Source organism: Sesamum indicum, linkage group LG3 (genome assembly GCF_026168435.1).
Source record: "Sesamum indicum cultivar Baizhima isolate 11 linkage group LG3, ASM2616843v1, whole genome shotgun sequence".
Lineage (NCBI taxonomy): Eukaryota > Viridiplantae > Streptophyta > Magnoliopsida > Lamiales > Pedaliaceae > Sesamum > Sesamum indicum.
Window position 1 is genome coordinate 28,831,503 of NC_142659.1, and position 18,172 is coordinate 28,849,674.

An 18,172-nucleotide genomic window follows, 5' to 3' on the forward strand; every position below is an offset into this window, starting at 1 on the left:
ACGCTGCGCTGCGCATGTTAATTGTGCTGAGTCGAAATTATTGACTTGAGATTGAAATTGGGTTAATCCACAGGATAGGCATATTGTCCACATGACAACCTCACAATAATCTTGATTGCTACCTCCATCTTTCACTGGATCCTGGTTCTAAATGCTGATCGTCATTTGAGTCTCATTCATCAAGAACTGCCCTTTGTTCTTCTAGCTATTGTATGTCGTTCGGCTGAATGATTGGTGCCCGTAAAGTCTGAGCCGACCAGGTAACCAACAACTTATGTACCAACAGAGAAAAAGAAAAGAGAACAGAGAAGATGATATAACCTATTTCCACAGAGTTTCAGCCAATTATTCCATCAAAAGTTTAGAACAATCATCTCAGTGTCAATACTGAAACACCTTCACACTAAACACATTGACAGATTAAGAGACACAGTTGAAACCCATCTTTGATGATTTTTACCAACTCTTGCATTCATTTCTTCAGGTGAGGAAAACAAGTATAGACATCGGCCTTTGGATGTTTTGCTTCAGCATGCTCCCTGCATTTCACCTCTGAAGTAGTGCAAATAAATGTTTGCATGCAAACCTTGCACTGCAAATGATAAACTGGTAACTATCAGAAATGACAAATGCAAATGAAATGCTTGCGTGCACTATGAGTAACATAATAAGATTTCCGGAAGAGAATGGATAATAAGTCCATTGGAGATGAAACTATGCAATTTCTTGCCGATTCACATGGTCAAATTTATGGTTTTCCATTCTGTTCATGCATTTGCCTGATCTTTGAACTTTGAACAGGATATGAGCATCTCTATGATAGATCATACAAGGTTTCAGTGAGATCAAAGTGGGAACAATGAAGCTATTTTGCTTCAGCAAAAAAGAATAATTTTGCCACTGATCGATGTATGACACCATGTTAACTCATAACAACAAATGATCGACATGGTAAATGTTGAAGCTCAGTTTGATTCTTGTTCTTCATATTTATGATATCGCCATTATTAGTTTTGCTGAATCTATAACCAGACATTTGAACCCACATTCCAAAGGCCCTACTCTTTAAGACTGACTATTCTCAAAAACGAAAAACTGGAGAACATGTGCTCCAGACGAAGCTATTTAGTTTGCTTTTCCAAAAATAAAACAGTATCAACAGCTATGCAGCTAGTTTTGCATTTATTTACACTTTTTCTAAACGACAACAGAAATCAATATATCATCCTCCCCCACCATTCAGCGAAAGATACACATGACAAATGCAGCATTGTCGTATGTTCACACACACTCAAATTTTCATAATCCAACTCAAAGAAAAACAAGATGGACAGAAAACTTTTAACTAATTGTTTGATCTAAATAAAGAACTTGACAAACACTGAAAAAGCAACACTTCTTTGCATTTCCATCCTACTGTTTCCATACCATAATCATCAAGTCCAGATTCAAGGTATATAACAAATTTAGTTTGAGGTCTTAGAGAATAAAAACCATAAAATCAAAAACATCACTGGAGCTTTTCTTTAGCCTTTTCAAGACCCAAACATCATTCAAGCCTTGATTTGGCAGGAGACAGTAACAAGGCAATAAAAAACAACTTCAAATTACACTCTTTTCGGTGTAAGATCGAACAAGTGTTTCAAAAATTGAGTTTACTCAAATTGATACTACGATATCAGCCACTAATCATCAGAATAAATCTTAAAGAACAAACAGAAAAGTGTAAGCCCAATTCATAAAAGGGCTTACAAGATTTCAGAGCATGATATAATTCAGCAAAGCACCCCAAAATCCCCGAACAAATGAACACAACACAGAAGAATTCTAATATGGAAAACCAAAAAAATAATGAGATCAAAAAATTAAACCCCAAAAGAAAAAGGAGGCGGAAACCTGGATGGACATGGCCTTCTTGTTTGATTCAAGTTGACTTCCTGCACAGAAAATCAAGCAAACCCTTGAAATCAAATTCAAGCCCGAATCCATCAAATCCCAGCAAAACACAAACACAGAAAAGAAGAGAAGTTGATGAATACAGAGATACCCTTTGCTGCTTTCATCTTCTCCAAGTTCCTCTCCCTCGCCATTTTGGCCTTCTGCCCATTGCCTCCCCCCATGGCCTTCTCTCCTACTTTCTCTCAAAGAAGCAAAGAATTTGTGTTCAAGTCTCGTCGCCCCCTGAATTATATATATACACAGAGAGAGAGAGAGAGAGAGAGAGAGTGTGTGTGTATTCTTGTATAGGGGTATGTATGTATGTATGAATAAATAAATAGGGAGAAGGAGACAGAGAGAAGAAAGCAGCAAGAAGTTGCCTCACAGTTGGCAATGTCACCTCTCACCCTCATTTCCTCATTTCTCATCCAAATAATAATGCCATTATTTTTTGTATTAATAAAGGGATAATTACACTGTCCTACTATAATCTTTCATTTAATTAAACATAAATTTGGTATATTTATTTACTAAATAAAATATTATATTAATTAAAATTTATTCAGATATTAACAAAAAAATTACATAAAATTTATATTTAAACTCAATTAATTTATTATAAGTTAATAAATCTCATTCTTTAATCTTTAGTCCAAATTATTTTTATAAGGTTGAAAATATACATTCTCACATACATTAGTGCGTGAAAATATATAACGATAATTTGATAGAGATTTACTTGACCTGCAACAAATAAATCGTGGATAAATATGAATTTTTATTTAAGTTTTTAAAAATTTGATAAATTTTAACCAAAATTAAATTTATTTATTAAATAGAAACAAACATAAAGGATATTAATATATAAAATTTCCAATTTTAAAAAAATTATGTATAATTACATCAAATCTCATAAAATAATTATCCCTTAAATAAATTATACCATTAATTTGAATAGGAAAAAAATAGTAGATGATGAGGATAAGCATGGAATTTATGACCTATAATTTTTTCTAAAGTATTAATTGAAGTTTATTAGTTGCGATACGCTCTAATTTATATTATCTATTATTCTATTACATTTTATATTATTAATTGAAAAGGATTTTGGCGTCTTTTATTTGTTTGCTAGACTTTTTTTCTCTTCCATCTCACGTCCAATGTATTTATTTTTCCAACTAATATCTTTTTTTCTCACTATATTTTGTTTAATATAATATTTAAATTATTTAAATCTAAATGCCACCATACCCAAACACGAAATAACCAAAAATATTGCAATGGGAAATAAAAATAAAACTAAATGAATTGGACACGCATGTTTGTACAATCACCAACTTTCAAATCTTATCACTTTATTATATAAAATAATATGAAAACTAATCATTTAGATTATATGTATAATATTATTAATTATAACTCATCAATATATACTAATAATTATATATTTAATTAATTAATTCTATCAATAATTTTTCTCACAGGCTTATTTTTTCTTTTTATTTAATTAAATTTAAATTACATATATGGAGCACGTTTCATTCATTATGCTTTTTTCCCTGCAAAACACTCAATACAATTAAATGAAGGTGGAAACATGGAACTTGTGGCCCATTATCAATGCTATTGGGCCGCCCATTTTGGAATATGAGTTGATATGCAAGCAACCAATTTCCTATTTTCTTTTATTTTTCAAATAGAAATAATTTTAATTAAAAAATTATATTGCAAATAGCAATTTTCTTTTTGAGCTTCAGAAGTAATATTTATCTGAATCGGACTCTAATCAACACCAGCTCATCACACGGTCGCATCCCAAGTTTGTCTATTCTGAAATGATTTTAAAGTGTGATTTCATTTTCTTTTTTAAATAAAATTTGCCTCTATTATAAGATTTTTACTTTTAAGATACGAAATAAATGTCAATAAAAAACTTTTTAATTAATATAAAGTAAAACAACTTATAAAAAATGAAGTATATAATTTGACAATTAAAACACCTATATAGATGATTTTATGTCTTTTCAAATAGTTATATTCTTTAATCCAAAAGTTGCAACGTTTCAAAAAATGTCTTTTACGATCAAATGTTTCGTCAAGACGTATTTCTGTGTATAGTAGTGAGGTTTCTTGTCATCATCATTACAATAAAAGAAGTGGGCAGAGAAACAATATGGGCACATTAGAGTTGTGAGATATGTATGTGGCTTTTTCTTGGTCCAAGTTTAGGTGGTAGGAATTGATGAGAATCACATGATGCATGAATGAACCCTACCCCTCACGCCCAACTCCGTTTCTCTTACAACTTGCCTAATCTATAGGATAAGCTCGTCTACGCAGCAATCAAATCTACACACACTTTAACCTATTTTTTTTCTCTATTTTACTACTATTTTAAGACGTGTTTATATATATTAATTAGCCGTTGTACCACATTATCTCGACAGGCAAATTAAAGAAAATCATGGTGTCGAGATGAAAAAAAAAAAATAACGTGTTATAAGAGGAGGGGAAAATAATAAACATGAAGTGAGGTAAAAGAGTACAGAAACAACTATAAGTATTAAAATTATTATTATAATCAAATTTACTAAAGAGGTGAATTGAATTAAAGGATAAATTTGAATTATTTAAAATTTTGAATGATAATAATTTTTTTTTATGATAATGTAGATATTATAAAATATAATATTGATACATGATTATATAAAAACATTTAATAAGTAGCATGAAAATGGTAGCATCTGACACAAGTCCACAGGGTATGTCTTGTCTATCTTCGTTCATACTTGTGTGGAAAGAGTATTTTGGCCAAATTTATTCATTAGTTCCTCATGTCTTTTTTAATATTTTATTTTAATTTTTTATATTTCCAATACCACGTAATTATTCTTCATCTTTTAAATATTATTTTATTGTAATAAAATCTAAACTGAAGCATCCTATTAAAGAGAGATCAATTTTGGGGACCAAAAAAAAAAAAAAAGAAAAGAAAATATGCATTTCAATAGTCAGTCAATAACCGAAAGCTTATTTTTCTTTTTTCAGGTAAAATACACATTGTCATAGTGACATATATATAAAGCGGTTTGGAAGGGTTTCATACTCTTTAGATCCACCGTTGAAAATTTTGATGGGTACGTTTTTCTTTTCTAAATAAAAGTGATGAGCTATTATTTTTTAATTAAATAAGAATATTAATATAAAATATTTATATTTAACAACAAACGACACCCATAACAATTATATATTGGTTATCAATATCATATAATTATATTTAATTACTGATCATATATTTATATTTAACAACACTCAACGCGTATAATAATCATATATTAATCATCAATATCAATAATATTTTATATGGAGTTTGAATCCATAACCTTAAAGTTATTGAAATTAGGCCTCAATTGATGCGATTGCTTTCGATGACAGGAAATTTGTGCGATTTCTGACTTTTTTTTTTTTTTTCTCCTAACATAAGATGGTTGTCCGATTATGAGTTTTCGTTTTCCAAACATAGATATGTTAGGTACTTATTAATTGAAAATCATAATTAACATGTTGTTTAAGTTAATAATCACTTGCAAGAGAAGGAAGATTTGGAGGTACATACAATGTTTAATTAAACCAAACATTTAAGGAGAATTTAAGCAAAATAGCAGATTACAACTGTCATTGGCGGTTAAGTACCTCATTGGTATGGATCCGGTACGTCTGATAGCTCCCTCTGCCGGTGCACCCGTTACCATTGGGTGCAACAATAAATTTTCAACAAGAATGTCATAATCATCCAAATACGAGCTGCTTCAAATTTTACCCTTTATTGTTTTTTTTATTAAATAAAGGTAATAATTACAATTACGATTATTAAGGTTTGATATAATTACAAATATCTTCTCATTGTTTCAAAAATTATAAATACTTTTATTCATTTTAATATCCATTTAACAACGAACTCATTTTGTTGGTATCAGTTAGATTTCTATTCAATTTGATGGTGGAACTAACCAAAATATCCTTTTGGATTATGAATTATAATTTTATATATTTTTTATAACTTTCTAAAATATTTTTATGGACCACATATCACCCTGAAATTTTTATTATACTTCTTCACATAGCTTTTCCTTTTTACTAAAAAAAATAAAAGTAAACCGTCTAGAAATTACGTATTTATTTTTTATTTGATTGATGCATTGTAATTTTTCAAACAATGAAGATGTATGTGATCATGTCAAACCTCAAACTTTTTTTTTTTTTTTTTGAGAAAACACATAGTGTAACTTCTAATTTAAAATTTTAAATACAAAACAACATTTCTTTTAATAATTGTATAGATATATATTCATTAAAAAAATAAACGAAAAAAGTTCAATATGTTTGAAATAGGAGAGAGCCATATATCAATTTATTTACACTATTTATTGAGCCTCAAAGAATTAGAGTAACTACTTTTGGCAGATAAAATGTGAATTAACCAAAATACCCCTACTTATATTTACTTATTCCACAAATAATCATCTTTCTAACTATACCAATAACTTTATATTCATTTACAACTAAAATTGTTTTATTTTACCTTTTTTTTAAAATTTTATTTAATCTAAAAAATATAATTAAAATTAAAATTATACACACACACATCGAATGTTCTTCTCTCGCCAACTAATTTATTAATACCTTGAAAAGAGCGAATCCAGTAGAATTTAATTTTAGTATTTTACTATAAAGGATAAAAACGTATTTAATTTTTAAAAAATGGTTGGTATATAATATGACGGCATTTATATAAGTATACCAGAATTAAAATGTTAATAAATGAGGAGAATGTTATGCAATAAACGGCGCCATAATTGCAACAGGTAACTTTCCTTTTCTCTTCAGTCACACCAAAATAAATAAATAAATAATTTGTAAAGAAAATTATAGCTTAGGGAGGAATAAATTGTTAATTATTTAAATAGAGTAATTGCAAATCCAGTAGCTGTCGTTTCATGGAAAAGAAATAGACCCAAAATCCTATCAATTTCACATTCATGAGTACAGGTGAACGTATTTATTGATGAACACAGACTACTCCACTCCCCCTTCACTACAACTTTTAGGTAGTACCCAGTTTTTATATTTTATATTTTATTTAGATTATTCTTTTTTCTAATTTCGTACTTTGCATATTAGTTGGAAATTTATACAGTAATGTTGATGTGAGGGCAAGCACTAAAGGTCGTAAGTGTACAATATGCCTTCAACTCTTCTATTAATTCAAAATCAGGTTGTCCTTTTTATTTTTGTTGTTCCAAATGGGTCCTCGTTCGACTCAAATTTGAGTACGTGATCAAATCATTTATAGATATTTGGTTCACGTGAAATTGTATATTTACGAAAATCTAATCTTTCATACGCAAGGTATAATATTCTCTACCTATTTTATTCTTATGATTTTTTATATTTCTCATACGCGTTCTCATTGACATAAGTATCGAATGACAACAATTGGAGCCTTCTCGACGTGGTTTTTATGATTTCTTACCTTGTATGTCACGTATTTAGAGAATCAAGTTTTATCTAAATTTATGTGGAACTCTGGTGTATGATTCTAATTAAGTTAAACCTAAACATTTCCAACGGTTATAATAATTTATTAGTAAATTAATTAAGATACTAAAATTATATCTTAAAATAGTGGCATTAATAAAGGTAAGAACACTATGAAATAATTTAATAAATTTAAGACAGGGAAAAGACAACCAACACAATTCTTCTTAGGCATGATTACACAGTTACCATTGCCCTTGGGAAATGTAAATTTGAAAATAACTACTTCTTTGGAAGTGTTTGTAATAGTTTCGAAAATGGGTTTTTTTTATAGTTTTTAATTTTAGAAAAGTAGTTTTCGGTATTTAGGATGCTAATTTTTATTTTTAAAATTGTTAAAAAAATTGCTTGTAGGTTAAATGTCAATTGTTTTGGTATTTTTGTAAATAAATTTAATCTCATTTTTTGACTATTTTATTCTAATTTTAATAATCTTAATTCGATTTTACTATTTTAAACTTATTTTTAAGACTACGTTTAAAGTTGATATTGGAATTTAAAGATAATTTAAATAATTTAATAAGAAATCAAATTTACACATATTTAATATTTTAAATTTTTTATATTTTATTTGTTAGATTATCTAATTATATTATTTCTATATTATTAAAAAATATAAATGATATAGCTAAAATTAGTTAATAGAACGATATATATATTTGCAATCATGCAAATTTAATTATTATATATGAATCAACAATTATATTACTTAGTGGAAGTATTATTAAATTAAATATTTAATTTTTTTAATTAATATCTTAAAAATTAAGTAGGAAATATACTAATCAAAATCAATTTTTTTACTTTTTGTGGAAAAATAATTATTATTGACAAACAATAAGTGCAAATATAAACAAAAATAGTATCTTTTAATACATGGGACATAAAGGTTTTTAATCAATTAAGCTTGTTTTAAAAGTTATTTTTTTTAACAAACACTATGAAATTTAGCTTTTGTCAATTTTTATTTTTAAAAAACATTACGCATTTTTTATTTTGTTATAATTTTCAACATTTTTTCACAAAAAAAAAAAATAATTTACTAAAAGCAGTTTCATCAAACACTCCTTTCATCAAGTTTTAGGGCTGCTACTACTGAAAGTATATTTGTATTTAAATTAAATTAATTTTATACTATATCCTATAAAAAAAGACTATTAATTTTTCTAACTTCAACTACCACTACAAAAATATAAAAGATAGAAAATAGAAAATTCAAAAGTGTGTCAAGGTAATAATTAAAGAATAGTACTAAATCCAACCTGAGAATTTTTCTTAAAAAAAAATAAACCACTTTTCCTTTTATTTTAAAGCTTATTAGAAAAGGGCATTGTATTTATGGTATGTTGGCAATGGCTGACATGGCCTAACAACAAGGAAAGACCACCGGGATGAATCTGTAGACACTCACACACAATCTCAACACTTCTGAAATTGACAACATTAGAGTGTGGCCTAGTTCACCTTTAGTCCCCACCACAAGGCTACAAATGGGCCCACATCAGAAGAAAGAAAACCCGAAAAGAAAAAGATAAAGAATATGCCTTTCTCTTCTCTGCAAACATCCTTTCTTCAAATTAAGATTTAAATCTAAATACTTGAGAAAATAATATTATGGTTTGTTATGATGATTAGTGTTACCGTAGTCCATCATTATCTTTATCTCCTTCCGTGTCATTCTTTGAAACTTTCACTGCCTTTTGCTGTTCATCTTTTCTTTCTTTTTCTTCTCCCTCTTCTGACAATCTATCTATCAAGAGTTGAGGTTGATCAACAGGGGAGGATGGAGTTTTTCCAAGAACCAACTTTTACTGCTTTTCTGGCTCTTGTTTTAGCTGTTCTTGTTGCGAAGCTTGTTTCTTTTGCTGTTAATTACTCCGGTGCTGGTGGAGGTGGTGACTCTGTTGGTTGCTCTGTTAATGGAGGTGCAGTTGCCAAGAAAGATGTGATTTTGGATAGAGGGTTGAGAGTTAGGAGTTCAAAAGGGAAGAAGAGAGTGAAGTTTGTTGATGAGGTTGTCATTAAGAGGGTTGATCGTCATGAAGGGTCTGAAAATCTTGTGTTGTTGAATGATGTTGAGTCAGTGGGGGAAGTGACAAAGGTTGAAGGGAAGAGTGTGGATGAGAAGGTCTTGGAGAATGTTGATCAGTTTGGAGAAAGTGAGGATTCAGGAGGCGAAATGATTAAAAAACGATGTTTTGATGTGAGGGAGATGGATTACGGTGAAGCCCAAGAGAAAGGGTCTGAGGAAATGGAAATGCTGATTGAGAAAGGCTGTGATGGTGTTCATATGGATGGGGATTTTGGTGGACAGGAGAAGACTTCAGATAAAGGATCTGAAAACGTTGAAATGCTGATTGAGAAAGAGTATGATGGTGATGATATAGATGATGGGGTTTCTAACGAAAAGGAAAAGGCTTCAGTGACTGATGTTGAAGAGCAGAAGAATGAAGTGGAATTGGAGAGTGATGATATGAAAATTGATGAAAAAGAAGGAAATAGATTAGTGGGTTCTGGAGAGAATGAGGGACTAGGTACAGGGGATGTGGAGGAGGAGAAGCGCAAAGAGGGAGATGAGAGGGTTGATGATGATGAGGATGATGACTGGGAGGGAATAGAGAGGAGTGAGTTGGAGAAAGTCTTTGCAGAGGCTGTTAATTACCTGGGATACGGAGGGAAGGGGAAGGACAAGAACGACAACTGGTTGGCAAAACTAAGTAGTGATGTGCAGATGCAACTGTATGGACTTCATAAAGTTGCCGTGGAAGGGCCTTGTCATGAGCCTCAACCCATGGCACTCAAGGTGTCGGCTCGTGCAAAATGGTATTTGATCTTGTTGCAGATATATATTTGTGATGACTAATGTTTTGCTGACTACGTCCTTGGCACTTTCTATTTTTCTATTTCTACTGAAACTGCATTGCTTTGGTCTTTAGTATATACTATGAGTAAAAGTAGAAAAATCAAGGCAAAACTGAAACTAATATATGGCTATTAAGTGAAAGGCCTATCAAACTTCTGAGCTACCACACTGACCTTATCAATGGGAAGGACGGTAGGAAAGGTCCTCAAGTAGTTTATATATGTGTATATATATATGGTCCAATACTACAGGGCAACAAAATTCATTAACTGCAATAGGTATATTTCCATCAGGGAGCATGACAGTTAAGAACATCAGGGATTTCATATAGTGTTTGTGTGTATGGTCATTGATCATCGCATTACTTTTACACTTGTTCTTGGAATTGAAACTTCTTCCAATAGGCATTACCTCAATTTTGTAAACATAGTGGTAGAAAAGCTATTACAGTTCAATTTTCACAATGGCGCAATAAGTCAAAGCAGGGTATCGAATAATTGTTATCACTTCAAAACATAATAACAAATGAAGAACATTGTTAAAAATCTTAGAAAAGGATAATCTTGATGCAGCAAGAACCATAGGCCTGACTCATGAATAGCTGTCGGGGTGTAGTTTGACTGCTAGCCATATAACAGGTTTGAAAAGCCACTATATGTGAGTGATGGGGGCCACTAATTCCATTGTGCAAGGAATGCGTGGCAACGGCTGGGAAGCATGGGACGGGAGGCGGCTATGGAGCAGTATATTAGGCTACTCTCAGATAGCATACCTGGGTGGATGCACGATTATGCTGATGTAAGATTGTCCTTGTTCTAGAGTACAGGTCGAAATTGCTGTGTGTGCTGATTGTTAGTATATATGTCTCTCGCTCTAATATTTGGAACTATCCTTTAGGTTGATGATATCCAGGGTTCTCCTATACCAGAAACTGCAGGTAAAATAGAGTACGAAAGGTTGGTGATTGTTCTTCCCGCTTTCTTAATCCATACAATCTCATACATACACTATGAGTCCGTTTCAACAAATCCAAGCCATTACTGCCAACATTCTCTTTCCTTACAGGAAACCAGAACTGAGTGTCGCTCCTGTTGGTGATTCTAACACTGGCGAAAGTTCTGTAGAGGAGGTGACTGCCAACTCAGTTTGCATATAATTCATATTGTGTAAGATTATCCAGCAACTTTTAACTATTGCCAATTTTTAGCTGAATCTGCATTTTACCAGCACGTGGCTGCAAGGTAATGTGGTATTTTATGGTTTATCGAAAGCGCTGAAATGTCGGTCCCCTGTTTAATTAACTAAAACTGAAGTCCAAGAAATTATCGCCTCTGCTCTTATAATTTCACTTCAGCCTCCTCAATTTGAACCTTATTTCTAAAGAACTACATTTGCCGTCTGGGATTGATATGCTTCATGCAAAGCTCATTGTACTACTTTTACGCTTTCTTTGATTGTGAACTATGAGGAGATTGCTCTCATTTCTTCATATATTACTACAAAATGCTATCTAAATATCCTTTCTGCCAAGTAAAAAGATTACCATCAACCTTTTCTTTTTTATGGCAGGACAATATGGTATAACAGGGTAAATATACTAGCATCACCTCTTTCCAGTTGCTTCTTCGGGCTTTTCAGGTAATTTTTCAATCCCTTAACTAAGTTAACTTTATAGTTATTTTCTGCTTTGTGTCGAAATGGACTTTGCTGCACTGTGTTCTTCCTCTGAGTTCGTATTGAATAAATGGAATCATGTCAGACTTTAGTTTTATGTTCCAGTAACAAAATTGTTCCACGGAAAGTTCAGTTTTTCAAAAATGTTTTAGTTTTCTCATATTTCTGAAAGCATGTTAGAAAATCCAGCGCATTTGCAATTTGTGATCTGCTGAAAACTGAAAATTGATTCAAACACCTGCATTGTGATTTTTGACACGGGAGCAGAGTACATGAAAGTTTTTAGTTTTTCAATACTTGTGCTTCATTTGAACGATAAAATCTTGAAAAATGATAGTGGTTCGAAATTACAACCTCAATATTTCATTGATTATTTGCGACTATGATTTTTTAAGCCTCTCTCTGTTTTTCTTTTTTTGCGCTATATAGCTGATTATTCAATCACAACATCCTTGTATGCTTTAGGAGTTGGGAGTTACTGCTGGAGCCGAGTGTCGGATGTGCTGGAAAGATTAATCGTCGTTGCGTTAAATAATGCTAATTGTTTCATTTAAGGTTTGTGTTCGATGTTATGCATGTAAAGTGCACGCGTGTTGGTCTAGCTATTGGCATTGATTACTGCGATTTGCATACTCGTCGCGCTTCAGATTAATTTCTATCTTTTTTTGTCCTTTTTGTGAATATTAATAGTTTTGTGAAAAAAACTATGTTAACAATAATGAATCTTTTGGTTCAAAAGGATGATGGCAAACAAAGTGGTCCTTGCAGTATCTGGTGCAACTCAAGAAGTTGAAAGGAGAAAAGAGAAAGGGTATCTGGAAATTGATAGAATGTGACTAGCCAAGTGTTTGACACCTTTTGGATACAAAAAGGGTATTCTGTGATATTTTCTGAAAATTTGAGGTCAAATTGAAATAAAACTGAAACTAATGCTATTTAAAATCTTTTTTATAATGTCCCTTGTATCTTCAAGATTTAAATTTTTTATATTAATGTGAATCCAACCCATAAAACAAACTAACAAATCACATTTTAAAAAGAGAAAAAAAAATCAACTGAAGGTATCATAGACACGATAAAAGAAGTGTTCCTTTCTCTAAGTTGCACTGGTCCACGTGTCTTTTACAAGGGCGGACTTGGATGCCATGTAGGGCGTCCCTATGGTCTCCCACAAGCCTTCCTGAGTCCCCGTGAGCTTTCTGTTCTGGTTGCCTTCGGCCGATGCTTTGCTCTTGGGCCGATAGGGGACAGTCTCACTCCTTAGGCCTTCTGTGTGTTGGGCTTCTTTTGGGTTTGGTGTTTTTTATGATATCATATTTAATAAGAGGTAAATTATTATGTTTAAAAAGTTAAAGTAACGATGTCATTTACCGTTGTTTGTGAGTATATATGACTTTTCTTTGTTAAATTTGTATAGATATAAAAATAGCTACAACAAATCAAGGTATGAACAATTAAAAAACCCTAATTCTCGAAGGTGTTTGGCTAAGCTTATAAATTTTTCAAAACATCTATCTAAAATTGTTTGGTATTTTTTTTTCTAAAAAGCTTATAAAATCTTAGATAATATGTTTAAAATCTTATAAGTTCTTTGGTGGGGGGGGGGGGAGGAGTAAGCTCAATATATTCTTGCTTATAAGATATTTTAAACACTTTAATTTTAACATTCAATAGATAAAAATACTCAATTTTATTAGTGTTTCACTTTTACTCTTCGTACAATTGGCTTTCCCTCCCCAACCCAAGCAATTATATCTATTTATATGTTTTAAATTCTAATGGTTTGATTTTTTTCTAGTTTTTATCACGATATGAATAGCTTATTACGCCAAATACTGTAATATCTTATTTATTCAAATATTTTAAAAATAAGATTCAACATCTTGAAACTCTTCAAACATATCATAAAATGTAAGCTTATAATATATTTCAAATAAACTTAGATAAAATGCAATTATAATTTATATATTACCGTAACAAAACTACATATAAATATATTGAATCACTATCATCTACTTCTAAAAATTACTGTATCTCATATGTCAGTGTTCGTATCCGTACATGATAGATGATTAGTTGCTAAAAGTGATGACGGAGAAGTATATACTAAATTTCAGCTTAATTAGTACAAAATCTTATTTTCATATTGATGGACGACGGAAATCTGCCAAGTCCTCAGTAATCATTGCTGTGTCAATTCTATCTTTTCTCCTCACAACCATAGATTCCTCAACTATTTAATAATCCAACAGTCGCCATTTCTCTATCTTTCTCAATTATCAAAGCAGTTGAAGAATATGATAAGTATGAGTAATCCCCAAGTTTCATTTTGCAAATTGTATAATTCTTAATCTGTTAGAAACTTGGAGGCCACAACCATCCACCTATATATCATGGTCAACTCATCACAATCAGACCACCTTAGTTTCAACAACATCAATGGCCCCAAACAAGGACAAATCTTTGTCCACCAGAAAAGAAGCCATTGGCAAAAGGCCATGGCCTAATCTTCCCCAACAACTACTCAACTTACTTGCAAGAAACCCGAATTTGCTGCTGCAGATGAGTTATCCGGGCACCACCAAGTCGTGGACGATGCTAACAAGCCGTTGTGACAGCAGTAGACAGGCTCGATTGTCTCAGTTGCATGATTTAGAGGGTCAAAATTGGTGCTCTTTGAGCAAGACGCTCCCACATTTCATCAACATCTATTTTCGGACTCAAGTGTACCACTGGTGGTACTATGACTGCCGAGACAGAGATATACACTGTAACTTCTGGCACAGGCCAGCGCCGCATTTTGTCGGCTACTCACATGGTTCGCTCATATATCGATGGCCTAATTCATCCAGGATTCAGATTTATGATGTTTTAACGAGGCTTGAGAGTTATCTTCCTCCATGGGATGTTGCAACTCCCTTTAAGTTTGTTGCATTATCTTCTTCGTCTGACTATGGTAATTTCACAGTTGTCGTGCTGACTGGCATTTCCAACCCGGCCCTCATGGTCTATAGTTGGGGTCAAGAGAAGAATGCATGGATCAAACACGAGTGCACCACACCAGACCCATATGATGCCAAGAAGCGATCCATGCAGTTCACTAATATCATTGGCTTTCAGGGCAAATTCTATGCACTGAGTTTGCAGGGTAGTCTTGCTGTCATGGAAGAGATTAATTCGCATCTTGTCGTAACAAGTACGGGCACAAACAGGGCTGTTCCTTCCGTTGCTGCAAGGTACTTCAAAGAATATTTGCTTGAATCAAATGGGGAAATCTTGCTGGTCTTCCTTATCTATCGGAAGACGTTAACTGTTGTGGATGAAGTTGAGGTTTTTAGGCTGCATTTTCCTAAAATGAGTTGGATTAAGGTTGAAAGACTCCAAGAAAGGGCATTGTTCTTGGAGAATGAATGTTGCATTTGGGTAAATTCAAACCAAACTGGCTGTAGGGAAAACTGTGTATACTTCAATCAGAGTGCAGCTGATGAGTGGTTCATATATGACATGGCAAGTGGCTGCATTTCACCTGGTTTAGCTGCTTCATCCCTACCCTGGAGTGAACCTGTGATGGAAGAATAACTTTTGTTTGATCATTTTCCCTTTAATCCATTCTCTCAATAACACCTGTTACCATAAATTGTAAACACAATCATGCCCTTTTTCCCCCTCAAGTATACTGGTTTTTTAGCACCTAAAACACAGTACGGTCAGGTGTCCTCAGAACAAAATCCTACATCATTTGAACTAAATTCATAAACTCAGCACAACTATGAGAAAAGATGCCATACTCGGCTATACTCGGAGGGGGATGAGATGCTACCCCCACCTGGATAGGAGCTCAACTTAGGTGTAGATCTGCAGATACATAATGACATTAGCATTTCACATTATAACATCATTAATATTTTGTACTGGTTCGCGAGCAATATGGGTTACTACGCACGTAGATAATACGAACTCATCTGCTTCAGAAATATAATGATGGTGCAACATTGACAGCATTTTCAAGAAAGGCCTAACTTGACAGCAGCTATCTAGTTGCAGTAGTAGCTGGCTGAGCTCAGAAATGCATTGAACTTATCTTATTCCAGAAACCATATTCTCCTCATACTTAACTAAGATCATGCAAAATTCAACAGCATAATTCTGCAAGGTAGAATATCTTTCCAACCACCGAAACAATCTATGGGAGTTCGAAACAACAAGCGCACAAACATTGTCATACTCACTAACAACTGACAAACTACAAGTTGTATTCTCAAAATTCTAGATTCTGTCAGCTTCACAGACGAAGGTTAGAAGACAGTTTACTTGATTTTCTGAGTGTTCTTTAACAAGTTTTCGGAATCTTTCTCTTCACTACTTTTGCTTTCGAATTCTATGCCTTGGAATACTACTCTAGAATTGTGGTACTGACTACCAAATCCCGAGCCGAATCCCCAGCCAAGCCCTATCCCGATACCACAACCACCACCTTCAAATAAAAGAGAGAATAAATTAGTCTTGGGAAATAATTCACGTTTAATTAGTTCATGGAAATTGTGTCGATGAAATTTTACCTGCACCAAGTCCCAAAATGTTCAAAGGCATGCCTGAAAACAGTAATCATCATATGTAAGGAAAAATTTACCAGCTTGGTGTGAAACCGAGAATTACTGTTGAAAGAAACTAATTGCCATATGTAGGACATGAAGTCTCATTCGTACAATCCAGTAGAACCATTGCATCAAAGAAAACAGTCTAATGAGCCTAATAACTGCCAAAGTAAATATAAAGTTACTAGAGCTCTAGAGGCTTCATAAAATAAGCAGTTTGATGAAACCAGTAACCCACACTCAATCTCATTGCTATATGTGAATAATTGCATTGAGCAAGCAACGAAGATCTTCCCAGTGCAACTCGGCAACCTTACAGATGACGGTTTATTGTATAATGCATAAACTATATTACCACAATCAAATAGTCAATACTCTGAATGGGACATCCATAAACATATGTATCCGGTGAGTACTCGACTACCAATTACTCATTGGATTCTGCTCTCCCACCAGGGAGCTCAAGAACTAATATCAAGCTACCAAACGTGTTCGTTGCATCGTAGGTACTCTGTCCGAGCAACATACAATATTGCTCACAATTCATCTCTTATGCAATCTAAGTCCAAGAACATACTTCGTAAATTGCAGAGGGCAGTGGCTAGAAATTAAGATAGCTACAGTTTTCACAAAAAGATGAATCAAGGTTATTTTTTGAGTTTCAAGGACGACATAGAGAATTATGGGAACTGACCTCCGAAGCCCCACCCAACTCCAAAGCCACAGCCAACTCCGAATCCTGAATGCAACTCAGCATCCCAGTTAAATAAAAACAGAACCCGCGCGAATTCGAGTAAATTTGATTATTATAGCATGAAACAAACACTCACCAAATCCGACACCTGCTCCATTGAAACTCGTTAGCGTCATCGCCTTCTGGCTCTCAGAATCTTCTGGGTCCTCTGCAATTGCTTTTCTTTCTTTACTTTCCACCTTTTCTTGGACACGGAATTGTTCAAAGGGCTCTCTGTCTTTAGCCCAAGTAGACAGATTCCATGAGTAGCCTACTTAATTAGCTGGATTATGTTAGCCCATAATGCTAAATTTGCAAATAGATGGCCCAACTGAAGGTTCTTTTCTTTATAAGCTAGTGCCATCTGGGTGAAAAATACATTCATGGTGAAAATCACACCAAATTCATAGTAATTCGAACCTTTTGTTTCATAAAATAACGGAAAATTTGTATTTTTATCCTCTAGGATAAGAAATTTTGAACTTTTGATCTCATATTTTGTCGGGTTAATTTTTTTATGCTACATGATATAAAAACGTAGCGAATGTAGTCTTATGCATTAATTTCGTGGAACCAAATCTGTTAGGTTTTGGGACAATATTTTTAAATTATATGGAATGAGAAATATTTAACCCTATAAAGTGCAGGATCAAATGTGCAATATTGTTTGAGGAGACTGAAAATATAATTTTATCTAAAATAATAGAATTACATATTAGGTGAATTCCTAGAAGTATAAGTCAAGAAATACAGAAGATTATTAAATTAGAA

General features: G+C 32.8%; 3 protein-coding genes across 7 annotated transcripts; 1 reads left to right on the forward strand and 2 right to left on the reverse strand.

Annotated features, from left to right (window-relative positions):
- Nucleotides 1–312: 312 nt before the first annotated feature.
- LOC105159121 (uncharacterized protein At2g23090) lies at nucleotides 313–2,299 on the reverse strand. Its single transcript, XM_011076074.3, has 3 exons — nucleotides 2,048–2,299; nucleotides 1,897–1,937; nucleotides 313–592 (listed from the first exon to the last, which is right to left on the reverse strand). The coding sequence occupies exons 1-3, from the start codon at nucleotides 2,118–2,120 to the stop codon at nucleotides 473–475; spliced, it is 234 nt and encodes a 77-aa protein (XP_011074376.1). The 5' UTR covers nucleotides 2,121–2,299; the 3' UTR covers nucleotides 313–472.
- A 6,834-nt stretch (nucleotides 2,300–9,133) lies between these two features.
- On the forward strand, nucleotides 9,134–12,705 carry LOC105159122 (uncharacterized). Of its 5 annotated transcripts, none has more exons than XM_088879281.1 (6): nucleotides 9,136–10,359; nucleotides 11,092–11,197; nucleotides 11,297–11,336; nucleotides 11,465–11,528; nucleotides 11,969–12,037; nucleotides 12,539–12,705. In XM_088879281.1, the coding sequence occupies exons 1-4, from the start codon at nucleotides 9,161–9,163 to the stop codon at nucleotides 11,476–11,478; spliced, it is 1,359 nt and encodes a 452-aa protein (XP_088735407.1). In that variant the 5' UTR covers nucleotides 9,136–9,160; the 3' UTR covers nucleotides 11,479–11,528; nucleotides 11,969–12,037; nucleotides 12,539–12,705. The 5 variants fall into 5 exon arrangements, with proteins under 5 accessions (XP_020548432.2, XP_088735407.1, XP_088735406.1 ...); XM_088879279.1 differs by having other exon boundaries at nucleotides 9,137–10,359; nucleotides 11,297–11,355; XM_088879278.1 differs by having other exon boundaries at nucleotides 9,138–10,359; nucleotides 11,297–11,355; nucleotides 11,465–11,565.
- Nucleotides 12,706–16,217: 3,512 nt separating this feature from the next.
- Nucleotides 16,218–17,657, reverse strand: LOC105159123 (glycine-rich protein). Its single transcript, XM_011076078.3, has 4 exons — nucleotides 17,499–17,657; nucleotides 17,363–17,407; nucleotides 16,633–16,665; nucleotides 16,218–16,547 (listed from the first exon to the last, which is right to left on the reverse strand). Exons 1-4 carry the CDS (start codon nucleotides 17,536–17,538, stop codon nucleotides 16,381–16,383), a joined length of 285 nt encoding a protein of 94 aa, XP_011074380.2. The 5' UTR covers nucleotides 17,539–17,657; the 3' UTR covers nucleotides 16,218–16,380.
- Between the last annotated feature and the right edge of the window lie 515 nt (nucleotides 17,658–18,172).